Source organism: Hydra vulgaris, chromosome 03 (assembly GCF_038396675.1).
Source record: "Hydra vulgaris chromosome 03, alternate assembly HydraT2T_AEP".
Taxonomy (NCBI): Eukaryota; Metazoa; Cnidaria; class Hydrozoa; order Anthoathecata; family Hydridae; genus Hydra; species Hydra vulgaris.
The window spans coordinates 3940001-3962500 of NC_088922.1; the positions used below are offsets into that span (position 1 = coordinate 3940001).

Sequence of the window (22500 nt, forward strand, 5' to 3'; positions counted from 1 at the left end):
GTTTGGAGTTCGATAACTGTTGAAGAATGCAAGAAGTTGATTGGTAGCATGCCTGCGAGAATTGCAGCAGTCATTTGAAGTCGTGGAGGCTACACAAAGTATTAATTTCACACTAAAATTAATAATAGCATAAATCGCGACAAAACTGTTTACATCTGACATTTTGTTTCAATAAATAACTTGCTATAAACACTTCTCATTCATTTAAATTCAGGCTCAAAACATGAAACTACAATGAATTACCTTTATTTTGGTATATATATATTGATATATAAACATGTATCATTTATTTTAAAAAAGAATATTTTTCAAAAACATGTAAACACTTTTGTCGCATACTGTATATATATATATATATATATAAATATATATATATATATATATATATATATATATATATATATATATACATATATATATACATATCTAAATATGTATACATAAATATTTATACATATATATGTATATACACACACATACATACATACATATTTATATACACACACACATATGTGTGTTTGTATGTATGTATGCATGTGTGTATGTATGTATGTATGTATGTATGTATGTATGTATGTATTTATGTATGTATGTATGTATGTATGTATGTATGTATGTATGTATGTATGTATGTATGTATGTATGTATGTATGTATGTATGTACGTATGTATGTATGTGTGTATGTGTGTATGTATGTAAGTATGTACGTATGTATGTAAGTATGTACATATGTATGTATGTATGTATGTATGTATGTATGTATGTATGTATGTATGTATGTATGTATGTATGTATGTATTTATGTATGTATGTATGTATGTAAGTATGTATGTATGCATATATGTATGTATGTATGTATGTATGTATGTGTGTGTATGTATGTATGTATGTACGTATGTATGTATGTATGTATGTATGTATGTATGTATGTATGTATGTATGTATGTATGTATGTATGTATGTATGTATGTATGTATGTATGTATGTATGTATGTATGTATTTGGGCCTCAGCACAAATGGCAGTTTACAATGGCAAAATAAAGCCAATGGCATACATAACTATTTTTATGTATTAATGTTTTGTTAAAATGTTAAAATGTTTTTTAGGTTGAGTGCTATTTTACTTACATAAACAAAAATAGTCAAAAGCATCTAGCACATGAAATTAAACATCGCTTTAATAAGTATTATGTAATTACACAATAATAATGAAAAAAGGTAAAAAACAATTATTCATTATTATGTTTTGTGAAGATTTTTTTTTTTTCAAAGTTAGTTTTTGAAGATTTTTTTTTTAATGTTTTGACATAATTATTTTTAAATAAACTTAAGTTCATTTGATGAGTATAAAATTTCATTAAAAACCAAAAAAACTATAAAAAAAAACAACAACTAATAACTATTGTGCTTCATATGAAAAGAATAATATGAAAAAAATTTATATATAAAATTAAGAAGAAATGCGAAACAAAACATTATTTATAAATAATCAATTGTTTTAATCAAAAAAGCTAAATATATGCTAAAATAGAGAACATCGCATTTGATTAACTTAAAAAGGTAACCAAATGCAATGTTTTTTTTAACAATATTTCTAGAAAACATTGCAATGCTTGAATAAATATCATAAAAACAATCATTGCTGACAATAGTTTTTCTGATGAATTTAGAATATGATACAAAACATTACAATCTAACTAAGAAAATTATTATTAAAATGTAATTGATTAACATTATCATTTTATTTTCTCTATGAGCTTTTTTATCTAAATATCAAATAAATCTGCAAAAATGCTGATCGCAAGCACAAGCACTACCAGTGCAGGCGGCTTGCTTTGCTCACCAAGTCCATTTTAGACAGGGGTTTACTACTCATGCACTTGTTTACTCCTGCCTGCTATATGGGTCATTCCATATCAAATAACCTAATAGTCCCCAGGGTATCACCTCAAATTTGCTTCAAATTTTGACGACCCACAGTATTTATGAAAATAAATAAAAACCTCAAAATTTCAGCTTGATTGACCAAACCATTCAAAAGTTATAAGTAAATTAATATTGACCAAAATCAGAAAAATTGGAGCTTACAGTAGAATTTTTTGATTTTTAACAGATCATAACTTTTTAAATAAAAAAGATGATCACCTGAAATTTTTTAGGGTAATAGTTTTTTACCCAAATTTTATTTCTGTAGGTGTTTTTGACTGATTTTAAAAATTTTTGAGTTCTTATACCCCAAAGTTGCTAAATAATGCAATATTAGAAAAAAAATTTCAAATTTTAATGTGCTACAGTTCAATATCAACAGACAAGCTGTGCCAATATTTTGTTACTTTTGTGTACTTAGAGTAACCACTTGTGAAAAAAATTAAAATTATGTGTTAAAAGTTATTTTAGCACTTGCAGCAGCCTGTTAAAATATCACTTTTTAAAAAAAATACGATATACTACATTCACTTTGTCGGCATAGAAAGTAGCGTAGACAGTTATAATAAGTTATGAAACTTTTTACTGGCAAGAAAAAAGAAAAAAAAATTTAAAGGCCTATACTCTATCTTATAACATAATTTTAACATTTTTAGTGCAACGCTTTTTTAGCTTAATAGGATACCTAGTGGCGCAAGTTATATTATATTTCAAAAAAAATAAAAATGCTGAAAGAAGAAGTGTACATACACATGAAACACAAGTTCTAATTTCTTTATCTCTGATTTACATAACTCATAATACTATTATAATCATTATTAGCAAGTTTGTCGTCACTAGTACTTTTACTTTTAATGGCTGGAGCACTTATTTGACATATTACTTTGTCAAATGGAACCCAACATTGACTTGATTGTGCATCATCAGTCCATTTTAAATTTAATTTGTTTCTATGCATGAATTTACATTAACATCTTGATTTTCATTACAAATCTCAAGCACAAGCCCTATGTACCATTCATCATCGTAAAAGCATGCAATCTATTTACCAGGTTGAAAGTTTAAAGGATCTTTTGTTGCTAAGTTAAAATTATTCACAAATGGGTATCATAGACAGTATGGCTAGAGATTCTCCATAAAAATAATTTCTCTTCACCTGGTACAAAACTGTGATAGCTTCTTGTGCCTGGGACTGTGCTCATTTCTTTATATTGTTTCTTTAGGTTAAAATAAGTTTCATGGTTATTGATATCATCACTTGAAATATAAAATATGTTGACACCTTTGATGTTTTTTTCAGCCCATATAAACAGTTTATTTAAGTGTGAGAATCTGGCTTGCATTTGCTGCTCATAGACTCGCTTTTGCTCTTTTTATAGTTATTCCTATTCCATGTTAGACTTTTGCCATAAGATGTAGGAAAGAAGTGATGCTCAGCATTTAATTGTGATCTTCAAGATGGTACATTAAGTTTAACAGATGTTTGTAATTTTTGTACTGTGACACAGCACCATGACTGAAGTATTTTACTTTATTGATTGTGGGTTGTTTGATTTTGATCATAGGGAGTAACTTTGCGAGAAAATAATGAACTTTTGTTTGGTCATGGTGAAGATAGTCAGAAATTGTACTATAGCATTAACATTTGAGTTGATTTTTTTCATCTTTGAGATAAACAGCAAATGGATGTAAGGTAGCTTGATCGGCTTACCAGTAAAACCCTTATACAGAATCTTACACAAGAAAACTATAGTTCTCTGGAAAATCCATAAGAATAAGACAATTGTATTGATGTAATGTTCTTTTTGCCTCTGATAAGTAGGAGGATTGTGCTTCTTTGATAAAGTGGTGGTGACAAAGGTCATCTAAAGTTTCACAATGCATTTTTGCACCTTTTCTAAAAGAGAAAGGGTTTTATTAGAAGATCCGCCCCAGATATGGCAACAGTATTCCAAACAAGGATGGATTTGAGATTTATAGATATATATATGAGATTTATAGATATTATAGAATAGAATCCGGAGTAAGAAAGTGTTAAGCATAATGAAGAGATGTAACCTTAGCAGATGCTAATTTTGCAATGGATTTGATATATGGTTTCCAAGATAGATTGGTTTAAGTAAACATTAATCCTACAATTTAAAGGGTAGATGACTCATTAGGTACATTACCATTCACAAATAAAGGAAGATCTAAATTATTGTGATAACAATTTGCCGAAAAAAATTGGGTTTATCTGAATTAAAGTTCACCAGCCACTGTGAGCCCCATGCTTTAGCAAAAGTGAGAACTTTTCAAGCTTAAATGCCCCCTCCAAGCATCAGAGAGTGTTGGCTTCTTATCATGGCAAGAATAAATGATAGTATCATCAGCGAACAACACCACCTTAGATGTGAGAATATACGGAAGTTCATTAATGTTAATTAATGAACTTCCGTATATTCAAACTTCCGATTGAGCCTTGAGGAACCCCTGAAGTTACAGAATATACTACAATCGGAAAAGAAGGATTCAATAATCTTATAGATGCTACCTGATACACCGTAAAAAGCTTATGGAGAAGACCAGCATGCCAAACTTTATCAAAAGTTTTAAAGATGTCAAGAGCGATAGCCTTAACTTCTCCACCTCTATTTAATGGACAAAAAAACCTATCGGTTATTAGAGTTAGTAAATCAGCTGTAGAACGAGAAGATTGAAATCCATATTGATGATCAAAAAATAAGTTATTATATTCAAGATGAGATATTAAGTGTTTATTAATTGAAGATTCAAAAACCTTGCTTATGATAGAAAGAAAACTAATGGGACGATAGTTACATGAGTCAGATCGCTCTCCGGAAGACTCTGATAAGCACTTGTTAAATTGCTTTGAAAGTATAGACGACAGCTCCATAGAATACTTCTGCAAGACTATAACAGGTATGTTGTTCGGACTACAAGCTGTAGAAGAGTCTGAGCAGGAAATCACTTTAAATACAGAAGCTGGAGTGATACTAATGTCAAGCAATAGATTAACTAGTGAAATCAAGAGACGATATTGATGAAAAGTTCTTAGCAAACAATTCACCTTTGTCTTTAGGTGAGGTGAAAAAATCTAAAACCATACAAGAGAGGTGGAATAACGGATTTGTCCTTATTATTGATACTGATAAAGATTCTCCAGAGTCATGAGAACCTAATTTATGAAATGAAATACCAGATTTCATGGCCTGAGAATAGCGGGCTTTGACGTTAGACTAAACAGACATTTGTTTTCTGGAGAATTGTTTTGCTGATAGATATGGAAGTAATGGTTTCAATTGGAAACTACAGCAGCACAATGTGGGAAAAACCATAGAGAAGAGTGAGGCTTGACTTGGAATCATCGAGAAGGAATAAAAGATTCCATGCCAGCCTAAATCCAAGAAGTTATGTAAGTAGCATATTTGTCAGCAGAAAGACAAAAGATTTCTTCCCAAGGGCCATAACAAAGAAAATCATGGAAAAAGTTCCAGTCAGCTTTAAGGTAATTGAAAGAGGTACAATGGTAGGGGGATTCTGATGATGAAGAAGAATGAGATAATAGTTTTAGAGAGACCAAATCGTGATCAGAAGCACCTAAGAGTGAATGTGGAGAAACTGAGAACTGACTAGGATCAGAAACAAAACATAAGTCAAGAAGAGAAGGTAAATGATTCGGGTTGTCTAGAAAGCGAGTTCAAAAGTTGACTATTTGAGTTAGAGATGGAAAGGCAAAAGTTGTGGGGCTTAACACCTGCAGAGTCACTGACACTAGAGCTGAGCCATTCAGTGTAATGAGCATTAAAGCCAATAACAACAATTATATTGACTGATGGATAAAGAGAGAGGGCTTGGTCAATTTAATCAGAAATAACATCAAAAAGAGTGCAGTTTTGAGATGAGAGAGAGTGATATAGAACAAAAAGAAAAGCAATAGAGTGAAGTGGTGCAAAACAAAAGCACATAAAAGAATAGCTGGTAAATTCAAACCTAGTTTCCAGACAAATGGGTGAATTTTTACAAATATAAATGCACATGCCAAGCATGTGGCTACTGGATTCCTTACGAATTAAAGGAAGATAACCATCAACACTAAGATCACAAGATGAGACAGCCAAACTCAAATTAGTCTCACAAAAAGCAAGTAGATCTGGTGAACTTTGCAAGAGATAAGAATCAACAGAAGAAAAGTTACTTCGAAGACCACGAATATTAGTGAATGATAGGTTTAGAACTTGGTGATTACAATGGTTTTTTGTGTTTTATAGTTTTTTTTTACTTTAGTTATTTTTAAAATTGTTAAAGACTCAAGCACAGATAGTACTCAGTACATTATTTAACAGTCCAAGCAATTGTCTCGTTACTATTAATAAACCCTAAGACCTAACTAAGGGCTCTAGATGTGGCCTTGACAATGCACACCAAAAGTACAAACAGGGACACCATCCATGGGCAATATGGCACTGTTAGTACTCTAATATTTTACAGCTGTTGATGGAATCAGCCTCTCTGAGAGCTATCACAGAGTTTGAGAAACCTGACTACCAGTTGGCCTCAGAACCATAGAACTGAGTTTTAAAGCTGTACCCTCATTAATAAGATAATAAAATGAGCTGCCTAGTCATAAAAATAGAGACAAAACCCATGCAATGAGTCAAGAAGATCCAGCATTCAACATCCTAAACTGGAAACAATTTATTATAAATACATCTGTCTAATAGATAAGAGCCTAATAGAAAAAGAAGGGGTGCGGGCCTGGTCAACAGATAGAATCTGTTTACCCCATAAAATATATATATATATATATATATATATATATATATATATATATATATATATATATATATATATATATATATATATATTACAACTTGTTCCTCCGCGCAGCGGCCTTGTTTGTCAAGGTTCATGTTTCGGTGTTATAGAGTTGGGAGAGAGTTATAACCACAAGTGGCCTCCTCATCTGTAGTGGCCTTCTTGGTCTTGGGGAGGTGAATTACAAAAAAAATATATATATATTTGAGTGTGTATGTGTGTGTATAAATAGCTATGCATTAATACCTTGAACAAGTTGCAGGACCCAAAGAAAAGTTCTGTGAATATGTTGAGTAATAAGCGGAGAAATAGTTATTCAACGATTTGACATTTTTTCTATGAACAATATCTATGCATCCATCATATGAATATATTGTGTGAGGTTTCATTTTCATATTTTTTGAGCAGAAGGAAGAAACTATGTTTTTGTTAGATCCGCATCTAAATATAGAATGAAAATAAATCAACTGATACAAATATTATATAAATACAATATTAATTCTAAATTAAAAATATTTTTTTAATTCAAAATTTATGTTTTATCTATATATTTATATATATATATATATATATATATATATATATATTTATATATATATATATATATATATATATATATATATATATTTATATATATATATATATATATATATGCATATATGTATATGTACATGTATGCATATATATATATTTATATATATATATATATATATATATATATATATATATATATATATAATCATGTATATTTATATATACACATAATCATGACAAAAATGATAATTATAATCATCATTGTCTTCATCATCATCATCATTATAACCATCTTTGTCTTCATTATCATCATCATCATTATTATCATCATCATCATCGCCATTATCATCATCATCATCATCATCATCATCATCATCATCATCATCATCATCATCATCATCATCATCATCATCATCATCATCATCATCATCATCATCATCATCATCATCATCATCATCATCATCATCATCATCATCATCATCGTCATCTGCTTAAGGCCATTAGAGTAGAGGAGACTACATTTATTGTGGTTATAACCTTATCCTATATGTAAGGATATTGTATGCCAGCATCTAAATACATTTAAAGACCTCACATATAAGATGTGAGGTCTTTAAAAGGAAACCTATCCCTAGAAATAAGTGAAGAGTTGCCTGATTTTTGAAAAAATAAGACAAACTTCAGCCGGAGTAACAAATAAAAAATTTCCAGAAAAGTCCATTTGCATAATATATTTTTTTGCTATCAGGTATTTGTTGAACTGCTTTAAAAGGTGTCTGGCATTTGCTTAAATAATGATGTTTATGTTGTGAGTTTATACAAGTTGTTTGATAGCTCTTCTTGAAATTCATCAGAGCTTTTAACTATTGTTTCTAAGGAGCAACTATTGTTTCTAAGGAGCAACTATTAGTTTTCAATCATTGTCTAAAAGTTAATTCATTATCTGAATCCCCTACCAGGATATTTCACTCTTTTTCAATTCCTTTTTTTTTTCCGGAGACACTTCTCACACTTCAGAGAAGTGTCTTGGGAAACACTTCATTTTCTAATCAACATAAAGTACAGGGTCACAAGTTCGGTTTTCTTTTTAATCATAAGATTCGGATTATGAGAATATAGACAAACATAGACTGTATACCTGAAATTTCATCAAATATACAATGTTATGACCTTAAATATCCATTAACAAAGATTAATTAAATTAACAAAGGTTGGTTTCCCTTTAGATTAGGTTTTAAAGAAGGTCTAGGGGACCAAAAGGAACCCTTATCACCTATAATAAAATAAAACTTACTGAAAGAATGCTTTTAATTTAAAATTAATGATATTTAGATAATTTTCAAAATAGTTACTGCTCTTTTATTTGTGCCCAGTATAAGATATTTGTATCAGTATAAGATTTAGGAGAGGGCAACCAATCATTTCATTCTTTTGTTTAAAAAATGATTTGTAATTGGTTACACCCCTCACTTTAGCCAGTAGGTTAAATTCAACATTTAACTGTTAATAATTGTAAAATGAGTTTATTTTAAAATGCTGGCATTTTGGAGTGAACATGACAAGTTTATAATATTTGCATTTTTAGATAAATGGGTCTAATGGTTCTATATGATGTTAAACTTAGATCAAAACAAAGTGTTGAAAAAATTTACAAGCATCTCAAAATGGCTGAAAATTGAACTTTTTAGGCAAAAGGACAATATACTTTCAGATATATTTGAGTTCTAAACTTCAACAATCTGCTTATATTTTGCCTATTTATTGCAGAATGTAGTAGCTAATCAGAAAACTTACCTATAAAGACTTGTGGATAAATAGAAAAATACTACACTTAACTTCATTTTGGCAAATTTCAGTGATTTACAATTCTTTCCAAAGTTGAGGAGGTTATAATTTTTCTCTAATATGATACAAGTTAATAAAAACTAATTTTTTTAAGAGAGAACTATCCAGAAAATAGTTCTAGGAAAACTGAGACACTTGCTGAAAGTGAGAAAAAAGTTATAAGGCTCTAGAGTAATCTATTTTGACCATTTTTAAATTGAGGGGGGCCAAAGTGTTGTGTTTATAAAGTTACAATTTCTAAACCATTGTGCTAGGAATTCTAAAATTTCAAATTTAATCTATCTATATAATGCATATAATATGTAAAAATCAGGAAAATCAGAGATGATGTCCCACAAAATTTCTTTAAATTAGTTGAAATATAATAAACTGACCCTACTGTTTTCATGACATTGCTATTACAGAATGGCTACTCATAATTGAAAAAGAAATTTCATGACTTTTTATAAATCATTCATAAGAAATTAGTATGGTAAAATATTCAGTGCTTGTCATGCACATTAGCTGCTGCACTAAAAAACACGGAGAGCAAAAAGTAATTGATGGAAAGCTCCAAATCATGTCTGAAAAAAACTCAGATATTTACATTATAACTAACAAAAGTTTGAGAATTGTAACTTAAAAATAAAGTCCCATGATCTTTTAAGAAACCAAACGCGGTAGTGGTGTAGTGGTAGAACGCTCGTCTCATAAGCGAGAAGTTTTGAGAACCGACTTTGATCTCCACCATGTCCCTGGTAGTACCACGCTTAACTTGTTTCTCCGCGCAGCGGCCTTGTTTGTTGAGGTTCATGTTTCAGAGTTATAGAGTTGAGAGAGGGTTGTAACCACAAAAAGTAGCCTCCTCCACTGTAGCGGCCCTCTTGGCCTTGGGGAGGTGAGTAATTAAAAAAAAAAAAAGAATTAACGACAACAAAATATATTTTTTCAAAAAATATGTTCAAAATTTTACAATAATAAATAGTAAACATAATAAATACAGTGACCATAAAAAACAAACATGAACTGACCTGACCATAATTCATTAATACAAACTTAAATAAAATCAAAGAATGTATTTTAATTATCTATTTAGTTGATATCTTATTTTGATAAATACTATGATTCAAACTCTTTTCTAAAAAAAGTGTGACCTGACTGATTGCAATAAAATGATAATCTTTAAAAACTTAAACTGCAATGATATCTTTTTCATAAAGATCTTAGACAAAGACATACTAGTACTTTTCTTTGCAAATATCTTAAAATTATCGTTAGTTGCAAAAAAGACTTTTTAAACTATTTTATGAATTTTTCATGACTTTCAATAAAAATTTATGAATTCCATGAGTTTTTTGATGACCAAATGAAATTCCATGACATTTCCATGATTTCCATGACTAGTGGCCTTTTAAATTATAATACAGGGTTATAAGATTTAGAACTGATACAATACAATTGATAGCTGATATAGGAAAAACAAACACAGTTCCTTTTTTTAGAGACCTTGGGTTAAAGTTATTTATACTTTAAATTTTTTTTTTCAAACTTCTTTTCTCTAGGTTGACATCAGATAGAAGTAGTGTTGGGAATCTGGGATCCTGGGATTTTGTGGTTTTTAACAATCCCGTAAAATGGTTAAAGATTACAGCAAAAAAATTAGGAATTTTTTAATTACTGAAATAGCCGGCAAAAAAACAACCTGATTGGTGTAGGAGAAAGATTTTCTTTGTCTTTTGATGAATGGACATCACTGCATAACTGTTGCTACATGGATATTAATTTGCATGCACAAAATTATCAGTTCTACAGCTTAGGCTTAATTTGTATAACAGGATCAATGTCTGCAGATAAGTGTATTGAGCTATTAGAACAAAAGCTTGCACAACACGGATTTGATTTTGGTAAAGATATTGTTAGTATTATGACTGACGGAGCAAGTGTGATTAAAAAAGTTGGGAGAATATTACCTGTAACTCAACAGTTATATTCTGCCTATGGTGTACAACTGACCATTACTGAAGAACTATATCAAAAGCAGAATATAGAAAGTAAAATTGATCAGCAATTCGACAAAGACAAACAATCAGATATTAAAGCCAGTTTTTCAGAGAGTAACTCAACAGTTATGTTCTGCCCATGGTGCACAACTGACCATTACTGAAGTACTATATCAAAAGCAGGATATAGAAAGTAAAATTGATCAGCAATTCGACGAAGACAAACAATCAGATATTGAAGCCAATTTTTCAGAGAGTAACTCTTGCGAGGATGATGATTTTTCTGACAACAATGAATTGGTCAATCTTGATGCTATTCATAATAGGCATCGAGGAAACCAATGTGATGTTACTGAGGTATGTTGTGGTCCAGTGATCAAAAAGGTACATAAATTTATAGCAATGTTTATAAAATCACCAAAAAAAACAATACCTTGCAGAAGTATGCTGCGCTGAATTTGGGAAGCAAATAACTTGGCTGAGTTTGGGAAGCAAAAGACTGCAAGACTAAATAGAACAGTTTTTTGTCAACGCTTCAACATGTCTATTTATTAAAAAATTGTATACAAACGGCATTAATAGACATAAGTCTACCGGAAGATGAATCTTCAGTTTTATATAATAATGAGATTAAAACTGTATCTATTATTAATGTACTAGTCCCAGTAAAAGCAACAGCTGAGGCCCTTTGCCATCAGGATGTTAATTTGTTTACAGCCGATATTGCCATAACTTTTATTTTAAAAAAATTAAAGATATTAACAATTTTATAAGTCAAAAGGTGCAATCATCTTTCGTTCATCGAACGCAACAAAAGCGTACCAATTAAATGGGATCCTTCAGTGTCTGCACAATGGTTGAATTAACATTCAGTCCAAATCTGAAACAAAGCTAGTAACAGTTCTGTCTTCAATAAAATGTCACAAATTAATAGAGCTACTTGAAAGACTAGACGTTTCAAATCTAGCTAAATCATTAACATTAACATTATGAGTCTGAATCTGAAGTTGAACTTTCTGTTTTAAATGAGACACTACTCGAAATTGTTTCTGATTCTTTATAATAAAATAAGAAGTAATGGGCAATAAAACTTTGGATGTTTAAATGAGACACTACTCGAAATTGTTTCTGATTCTTTATAATAAAATAAGAAGTAATGGGCAATAAAACTTTGGATGTGCCCTGTTTTCTCAAAACATATTATAACAATAATCAAAAATAATTACATATGTATATTATATCTATAACAACAACAAACTCTTTATAATTTAATAATTAATGTATGTATGATATTAAAAAACCAAAGAGCTTCCTTGTAATTTAATAAATAGTTTTTTTTAAATATATTTTAAATTCCTTATCAATTTTATTAAAATTTTACTTAAATAATGTTAAAATCTTTCAAGAACAAGTATTAAAAAATCCCGGGATTAGGTAAATGTAATCCTGAAGTCCCGAGATTGAAAATATAGCTCGGGATTACAAACCCTAGATTGAAGCCATTAAAAACTGATTAAAAACCATGTCTTTTTTTGTTTTTGATGCCTGAAAACTGATAAATGTTAAAAAAAATAGGAATTCCAAATATGACCTTCTACCTTTTGGACACCAAAATATATTTGTTTCTGTGCTCTAACTGCTGTGAAATAGCAAAAGAAATTTGCAACTTTATTGCTTGACAAAAACATTTGAAATAAAAAAATATATATTTTATCCAAATTGCTGTGAAATAGCAAGATTTAATTAATTTTAATCTAATTGCTGTGAAATAGCAAAAGAAATTTGGAACTTTCATGCTTGACAAAAACATTTGAAATAAAAATTTATATATTTTATTCTAAATGACACACAGAGCATATTATCTCAAATTAATAATTCAGAAAAATAAAGTAACACTTGAACAACTTTAAATGTTACAAAAACTTTTCTTTTAAATATTCTTTTAATGTTAATATATTCTTGAAAATCTTTTTAACATCTGATTAAACTATTTTTAACAACCATAACTCTAAATATCTCACCATGATGGTTAGAAATTAAAAGTTATGGCTTGTGGATACCACGACATATCTTTTCATTAATCTTTTCAATTATCTATTGAGTCTTATCTTTTGCAAAGTTCACCAGACCCACTGCTCTTTGTGAGACAAATTTGAGTTCAGCTGTCTCATCTTGTGATCTTAGTCTTAATGGTTATCTTCCTTTAACTCGTAAAGGCTAATCAGATAATATTTAATCAAAGAAATTTATTTTGAGCTAACTTAACACACTTTTAGCTACATGCAAAGTGCCTATAAAATGCAACTTGCATGTAGTTAAAAAAGTGTTTATTAACAAATTGTACAAATTGCATGCAATATTATATTAGTTATATTTTGCAACTATATTATGAGGACTATTTTCATATTTACATATAAAAATAATTACACTAATGGCTAAGAATTTACTTTTTGTGCTCGTGTTATTATTTTTTTTTTTTCTATATTTATTCATTTTGTCAAGGCAAGCGTTCGTCTTTAATATAATCAAGTAATTTTTGATAAGTTACAACAATACTCCCAGGTTCTTACCGTAGCAATAACCCGTGTATTGATCCCTTTTCAATAGTCACATGCTTGGCCCAGGCATTTACATTTGTAACAATTCACCCATTTGTTGGAAAACTAGGTTTGAATCCATAGACTATTCTTTTATGTGCTTTTGTTTAGTACCACTTTACTCTATCTCTTTGTTCTCACTCCTTTCTCTTTGTTCTATACCGCTCTCCTTCATCTCAAGACTGCACCCATTTTGATGTTATTTCTGATAAAATGACCAAGCCATATCTCTTTATTCTTCAGCCAATATGGTTATTGTTGGTGATTTTAATGCTCATCTCACTGAATGGCTTGGCTCTAGTGTCAATGACTCTGCAGGCATTAAGGCCCACAACTTTTGTCTTTCTCAATCTCTAACTCAAATAGTTAACTTTCTAACTTGCTTTCCAGACAATCCAAATCATTTACAGACTTGGCCAGGAAGGCGTGCGATTTCACGTCATAATATGATCACGCAAATACTTTTTGATTTTACTTAACTTGACCACGGCTGTTAATTTGTTTTGAAAATTTGTATACGTTTTAAAAACGCGCTAAAAAAATTATCTTATAAAGATATACTATAAAGAAACTTTAAAAAAACTTATCATTAAAGAAGCAAATAAATCTTCTTAAAAAAAATAACAAAAAAACAAAATAAAAACAACTTAACTAAAACTAAAATAAAATAAAAACTTAACTAAAGATAATAATAAACTATAACAATAAAGTTATCTAAATTATGTTTGGAATAAATAACTTTGAATCATTTATCTTTATTAATGTTTTTATAATACAATATTATGCGAAATCCTTTTTAAATAAAGTAACAACATACACAACTGACGATTGTTTAATAAACGCATACATTTAAAAGTTTAAAAAAAGATTCTTAACAATTCTTTGCACAAAATAAAAATAATTAAACCGTTTAAAACCGTATTAAAAAATTGATACAGTTTTTTTTTTTTATTTAAAAACATTTATAATAAAAAATAAATACTTATATAAATACATAAAAATATATACAATTAATTAATGTTTTTATAAAATATCATTAGCAGTGATTTGGTACTTTATTTAAATATGATTCAATAATATAAAAACGTAAGTAATGATCAAAGTTATTTAATTCAAACGGCTTTCAAAAAAAATTTTTTTTTTTTCTTAACTAAAACTTCAATGATTCTAATATAAAGTTTATTAAAAAGACCTTTGCTCTTTAAAGTCGTTGCTTATAAAATTTAATTTTTTTTCCTTTAATTTTTCCTTTTTTTATTTTTAATTATAAAAAAAATCTTATATAATTAAATAATATAAATAAAAAATTATACAACTTTGAATGATACTTAAATTAAAATTATTAGCTACTTTATTAAAAAGCGTTTTGCTAATAAGAAAACATTAGTAAACACAAATGTGTCAAAGTTATTTATTTTCAACTTAATCAAACAACCAATTTTGCAGGGCATTTATTAAAAACCATGGTTAAATCATCAAAACAAAATATTATTTACGTGGTCATATAAAGACTTGAAATCGCATGCCTTCCTGGCCAAGTCTGATTTACCTTCTTTACTCAACTTGCCTTGTTTCTGATCCTAGTCAGTTCTCAGTTTCTCCACATTTCCCCTTAGGTGCTTCTGATCATAGTTTGATCTCTCTAAGACAATTATCCATTCTTCTTCATCATCAAAACCCCCTATCATCGTACCTCTTACAACTACCTTAAAGCTGACTGGGACTCTTTCAGCAATTTTCTTCATGATGGCCTTTGGTTTGAAATGTTTCATCTTCCTGCTGATAAATGTGCTCCTAACATAACTTCTTGGATTCAGGCTGGCATGGAATCTGTTATTCTCTTTTGATGATTCCAAGTCAAGCATCACTCTTCTCTATGGTTTTCCTCTCATTGCACTGTTGCAATTTACAATTGTAACCATTACTTTCATATTTATCTCTAAAATGATTCTACAGAAAACAGATATCTGTTAACTATTACTAGAAACTATTGTAAAAAGATTTTATTTAATGCCAAAGCCTGTTACTCTCAGGTCACAAAATCTCGTACTTCAACTCAAAAAATAGAATCAAGAGATTTCTAGAGAATCTTTAACATTGACTATAATAAGGGAAAATCTGCTATTCCTCCTCCTTTGTATAATTCAGATTTTGTTACCTCACTTAAAGACAAAGCTGAATTATTTGCTAAGAACTTTTCATCAATATCATTTCTTAATTTCACTAGTTGATCTATTGTTTTACATTTGTATCACTCCAGTTTCTGTATCTAAAGTAATTTTCTGCTTAGACTCTTCTAAGGTCTTGTAGCCCAAACAACATACCAGTTATAGTCTTGCAGAAGTGTTCTCCGGAGCTGTCATCTATATCTTCAAAACTATTTAATAAGTGCTTATCAGAGTCTTGTTTTTCAGCCTGCTGTAAAGCAGCATTTGTTTATTTTATTTAATTATTTCCTATTTTCAAAAAATCTTGAGAGCGATCTGACTCATCTAACTATTATCCCATTAGTCTTCTTCCTATTATAAGCAAAGTTTTTGAATCTTTAATTAACAAACGCTTATCCTCTCATCATGAATCTAATAATTAACTTTCTGATCATTAATATGGATTTCAATCTTCTTGTTCTACTGTTGATTTGTTAACGGCAATAACTGATAGGTTTTATTACACATTAGATAGATGTAGAGAGGTTAAGACTATCGCTCTTGACATTTCTAAAACCTTTGATAAAGTTTGGCGTGCTGATCTTCTCCATAAGCTCTCTTCTTACAATGTATCAAATAACATCTTTAAGGTTATTGAATCCAATAGTAGAATAAAAGTTGCCCTCAATGGACAAAAGCTCAAAAAAAAACCTAAAAAAGCACTCTTCTCCATTTCCTGTAACTTCAGGAATTCCTCAAGGTTTGATCCTTGGTCCTATACTTTTTTTAACTTAGATTAATGATCTCCCAGAAATTGTCACATCTGGTAGCATTGTTTGCTGACAACACCTCCATTCATTCTTGTCTTGTTAAGAAGCCTACCTACTCTCTGATTGCTTAAATACTCTCTGATTGCTTGGCATTTGAGCTTGAAGAGAATCTTACTTCTGCTACAGCATGGGGCTCTCAGTAGCTAGTGAACTTTAACTTAGATAAAAATCAACTTTTTCAGCTATCACAAAAATCTAGATTTTCTTTACAAATGGTAATGTACACGATGAGTCATCTACCCTTTGTCTTCTAGGATTAACTCTTATATTCAATCTTTCTTGAAAACCATATATCAAATCCATTGCAAAATTAGCATCTGCTAAGGTTGTATCTCTTTATTTTGCTCGCCATATTCTTACTCCAGATTATCTCTATAAATCTCAAATCCATCCTTGTCTGAAATACTGTTGCCAAATGCATTGTAAACATAGTTAAGCCTACTCTTGCAGTCAACTTTTTTTCTTATTTATAAATACTTTAATGGGCACTGCTCTAAAAAGCTACCATATCTTGTGCCATCTACTAAAATTCATTTTCATACTACTCGTCATTCAGTTAAATCTTATCCTTTTACTGTGACTGTTCTTAAGTGCTCTAAAAATTCTTATTTATCTATCTTTTTTTCTTGGATATCAGTCTTTTAGAATTTTCTCTCTCTATCTTGTTTGCCTGATTCATATAATTTGTAATCTTTTAAGTTGTCTGTTAATTGTTATTTTGCTTTGTGACCTTCATTTTTTCTCTTCTGATAACTTCCAACTATAATAGCGGTTGCTTGCAGCCTTGTTGAAGTGAAGATGTTTAAGATATATATATATATATATATATATATATATATATATATATATATATATATATATATATATATATATATTGATCAGTATAGGGGGAAATAATATGACCTTTGTTAAATTTTTAATTATGCAGCTTTTAATTTTTTTATTGCAAACTTAAAATGATTAAATATTTTGAAATATCACTGTTGTGATATTATTAGAATAGCCAGCTTTTGTAGATTCTAAATTGTAAAAAATATATACTCAAATTACAAAATAATTAAATTAATATAATGTATTTATGTATATTTAGATAATGTTCAGTTAGACATAACATTTTGTCTTTTTTAAGGCAATTTAATAACATTGCTATAAAATAGGCATATAAAGAAAAAGGTTGCATTTGATAAAATTGGACATATGCTTTTAGATATATACCTATCCATATCAAGTCATATCTCAAAACAGGATTTAGCAACTACATTAAGTTTAGGCTAACCTAAAACTAACTTGCTGAAAACAATATCTTATATAGCCTTTAGTAGCCTCTTATTACTATATATGGACTGTCTTTTTACAAAATGAATGAAAAAAAAACTTTATAACTAATGTTTAAGAATAACTTTAAAAACAATAAACTGCTTATTTAAACATTATCAAGGTTTCATTACATCCTATATTCAATTAGAAAAAGGTGTCATTTAATCTATGGATCTTTAAACTTCTGCAACAAAAAAATCCAATATCATAAGGAAACATAGATAATAGCCTAGGTAAGTCAGTACATTAAACAAAAACAATTTAAAAAGAGTTTTTACCTGGATAGATGTAGAGAACCATGATTTGAAATGCACAAATTTAACAGGAAGAGTGTTTCCTCTTGTTGTTTAATTTTTTTATACTGTCACTAACAATAGACATTTCTTTTAGCATTAAAGAAACTAAATTATCAAAACTCTTTTAATAACATTAAAACTCTTTTAACAACATTTAGATTCTTTGAAGTAAATATAGCATTTTGAAATAATTGTTTTTCAGGTTGCAAGTGTGACAATTACCAGGACATCTAAATGACAGTATTTTGAACAAATCAAATTTCTTTTTTTTTTGATGGAATGGTTTCAGTTCACAATTCAAGTAAATAAAATTCACTACTACTTCTAGTATCATATTCTAGGCAGCGAAAAGCACAAGAACTGTCAATACCATTTTTTTTACTGTTCCCAGCTTAGTAACACTTCTCGAAAGCCCAACATTTCTGTTTAAAATATTTATATTAAAACTGAATCTAATGTCCAAAATTCTTTTATCAGTTGAATCAATGAACTATTTTTCTTCAAAGATAGACTTTTTTTATGTCTTTATTAACACAACAATCTCTTGCTCTTTGCAGAATTAAAAAAAATAATTATATAGTATTTTTTACATAAGACTATTTGAATTTAATAAGGAAATATTCTGATTGATTTAATTGTCTTAACTAAAACAAACTATCAAACAGTTCAAATAATTTATTGAGACTTAATTTTTAGGAATACATTAGGTGAATATTGAACTTTTTAAAGCAGATGTCCACTAAACGGGTAGTTAAAAAATTGATGTTACTTTTAAAAACTTAATAAGGTTCACATTGAGCAAACACTGTAAGTTATTTTGTAATAGATTTACACCGATAAGATGGTTACTTGGGCTGTTGAGCATCGTGAAAATCCCTGCCCGGGTACCCGTGGATAGGATTTTGGTTATCAATATCCTCCCCCCCCCCCTTCCTTCCCCTCGAAAAAAAGTATACCTTTTTAGGAAGAAACTGACAATATTTTAAGTATAATATAATTTGTTTAACTGAAACAAGAATTTTATTTAATAAGCTTCAGTATAATTATTTTTTCTATCTTCCAGGTTTTGAAAGAGTTTTATTCATAAGTTTATAAATAAATAATTATTGTATAAATAATTATTTGTAATAAATTTATAAACGAGTTGGCGGAATTCCGATTTACGTTAAGGGAAACATTGAACATAACGTGAGGTTTATTGTACTTAACATTGAGTAACATTGAACATTTGTATAAGAAAATCAAATAAATTTCCAAACGTTATATATTTTCAGAAACTCTCATGGCATAGCTATTAAGCATCTGCCAGCATACACGCCAAAACCTAATCCAATAGAAGAGTTTTTTCTTCTTCTTTAAAGCATTTTCATTCATCAACTAAAATGGATATTTCAGGTTGTGTACGTACACAAAATCCTTCGGTCCCATGAAATAGTTTATTTTTTACTTTTTAGTCCATTTTTAAAATATTGTTTTTAAAAAGTTTTATATATATATTTTTTATTTAGCATGACATTTTAACATGAAAAAAAAGTGACGTGACTTTTTTTTTCTTTCTTGTTAAAACAAGTTACAAACCAAAATTGGCGTCTGAGATCCGACCTTCTTGAAGGTCATCCAGTAGAAGGTGCAACGGGTACTGATCCTGATCGGGTCCAATTTACTATTATAAAATCAATATGAAATTTCATAATTCCTAATTTTTTGTGGTGTTAGTATACGAACATTAAAGGCATAATAAAATGTTGATTTTTTCATAAAATAAAGTTTACAAAAATCGATAAACTGATATGAAAATTTTGAAAAATTCAAAGAAATTTAGAGAGTAAATATATTTCGTTTCTGCTTGGTTTTTTTCGGAATTTCTCGTCATTTAACGAGTCCTGTCTCGCCAGATTTTTCAACAATAAAATTTTTCCCGTTACAGTTATTTTTCTCGTTCTAATTTTAACTGATTTCTCGTTACCGTTACCGTCACAAATAATTCGGAGATGAAACAGCTTAGCATTTTAAATCTTTTAACAAAGAGGAACTGTTAGTTAATAGTTTTTAAAGCTTTTTTTTTTTAATTCTTAAAGCAAACGTAAAAGCTAGTTAAACTTAAATTGCGACGACAGTTTGGTACATCAGAAGATTTATTTACATCTCAAGTTTATTTAGCTTATAAGTTTATTTAGCATCTACGTTTTAAAAATTTTCTTTCTTTTCAGCATTTATTTCTTGACTTAGAAGTCAGTATTCTGTTAAAACTGTAACATAATCATATAAAAATATATCATATTTAATTAGATAAAGTTTATTAACAGTATTATTAAATAATAAATTTTATAAACGGTAAAATAATTAATTATAATAAAAGCATAAAACAAAAGCGTTATAAACAAAAAAGTTTTATTCATTTAGTTGACGTTTTTAATTCTCCACGGACGGGAGCGCAAAAAGCTAAAAGATAAAAAAAAGTTACCAAAAAAAATGTATGAACAGTGTAAAGTTTTTTTGAAGACGTACCCAATAAACACCGTAATGTATTCCCCATCTGTGCAAGTAGGCATAGTTGCATCCATTTCAAAATTATTCCAGGTCAGTTGAACTAGTTTTGACTCGACATTAATAGTGTAGTTATAACAATCAGCATATAAACTTGTGGTGCTTTCGACTAAACCTGATGTGGCTGTAAAGTTTTTTTTAATACAATCAGAGGAACCAAAAACTTGTTTGTAAAAAAATACAATCAAAAATGTATATATCATTTTTTTGATCGTTTAAACGATATAGTATCCCTTGTTTTGATTATTGATTATTTCTTTAGGTTATGTAGAAACATTAACATTTAATAAATCAATTTAACATATAATAAATCAACAAAAAAGATCTTTTGTATAATCAAAAGCTTTTAGCATTATCAAAAGCATTTCTCCGTTGCACTCCAGCTAGCGTCTTGACAATCTATTTACCTTATAAACAATGAAACAGTTATAGCGAATCATAATATCTTACTTAATTATTAAGCTCAGATTACAAGATTGGAATCATTGACATATCTGCGAAATTGTCTAAAATTTAGAAAAAATTAATTCAAATTACATTTTTTCATTAATGAGATGTTTTAATAATAAAACTAATAAAAAAAACTAATTTTATAAAACTAACTAGGGTCATGGCACCCCCTACCGTGAAGAAGCACCTACCGTGGTTTTTGAAAAAATTAATAAATTTTTTATGTTTTTTTTTTTTTAATTTATCTTTTTAGTATTGTTTTATACAAAACTAATTTATTTCACTAATAAATAATTTAAAAAAAAATGTTTTTAAAGATTTGAGATGTTTTTTTACCCGCAAATGATTTTTTATTGCTTTCTTAAGAAAATCTTTAGAAGTAAAAAAAAGTTTGTCTAGTTTTTTTACGGCTTAAAACTTATATAATTTTTTTGATAAAAGTTTAAAATAGTTGTAAAAACATTGAATATTTTAAATTTTATAAAACAATATTAGTATTTTTTGTTTAACATTGTTTAACCTTTTACACGGTAGGTGATTACGAAAATTATAATAGTTAGCACTTACCGTTTATAAAAATATTTTTTCTGACGTGTTTTATTTTGTGAAATTTTCTCTCTAAAAAACCATTTCAGTTCAACTCAATTACCAATTAAAGGTAATTTAACCCTAGGGAATAGTTATTTGATATGTTTTTTATACTTTATTTATTATGTAAAATGAATCCGATTACAAAGATGCAAGGTTCAAAAAATATATATATATTCGAGAAAAGCTTTTGTATTCAGAAGAACAATTGCATGTAGCACTTAGACCTTTAAATAAAGGTGAAAAAATTTTATGTGTCAGCAAAAAGTTTAATGTTCCTGAAAGTACCTTACGCGACAAATTATCTGGTAAAAACCAACCCAAACGGTAAAACTCTGGCTTTAAATCATATCTTGGAGTAGAAATAGAGAATGAATTGGTTGCTTTGTTAATGCAGTGCGCTAACATGGGTTTTGCGATAACAAAAAAGTTATTAAGATAGTACAAAAAATAGTTATAGGGCGAGGTATAAAAACACCATTTAAAGATGATATCCCAAGTAAAAACTGGTTTTATAAATTTATGCGTCGTCATAAGAAATTATCGCAAAAACGAGCAAAGCATATTTGTCGAGCTTGAGCTCATATAACTGAAGCATTGATAAGAAAATGGTTTAATGAAGTG

At 28.8% G+C, this 22500-nt stretch overlaps 1 protein-coding gene across 3 annotated transcripts in view; it reads right to left on the reverse strand.

Moving 5' to 3' along the window:
• LOC100215240 (uncharacterized) overlaps nucleotides 1-21339 on the reverse strand; it is a 48323-nt gene extending 26984 nt beyond the window's left edge. Inside the window, exons 1-2 of one of the 3 annotated variants that reach the window (XM_065792096.1) lie at nucleotides 20800-21339; nucleotides 6993-7187 (exon numbers count right to left, since the gene is read on the reverse strand). In XM_065792096.1, the coding sequence (XP_065648168.1) occupies nucleotides 6993-7187; nucleotides 20800-21041 (437 nt within the window). In that variant the 5' untranslated portion in view covers nucleotides 21042-21339. Of the gene's footprint in view, nucleotides 1-6992; nucleotides 7188-18273; nucleotides 19169-20799 lie in introns of those variants that run through there. The other 2 variants (XM_065792097.1, XM_065792098.1) reach the window with 2 other exon arrangements.
• Nucleotides 21340-22500: the final 1161 nt, after the last annotated feature.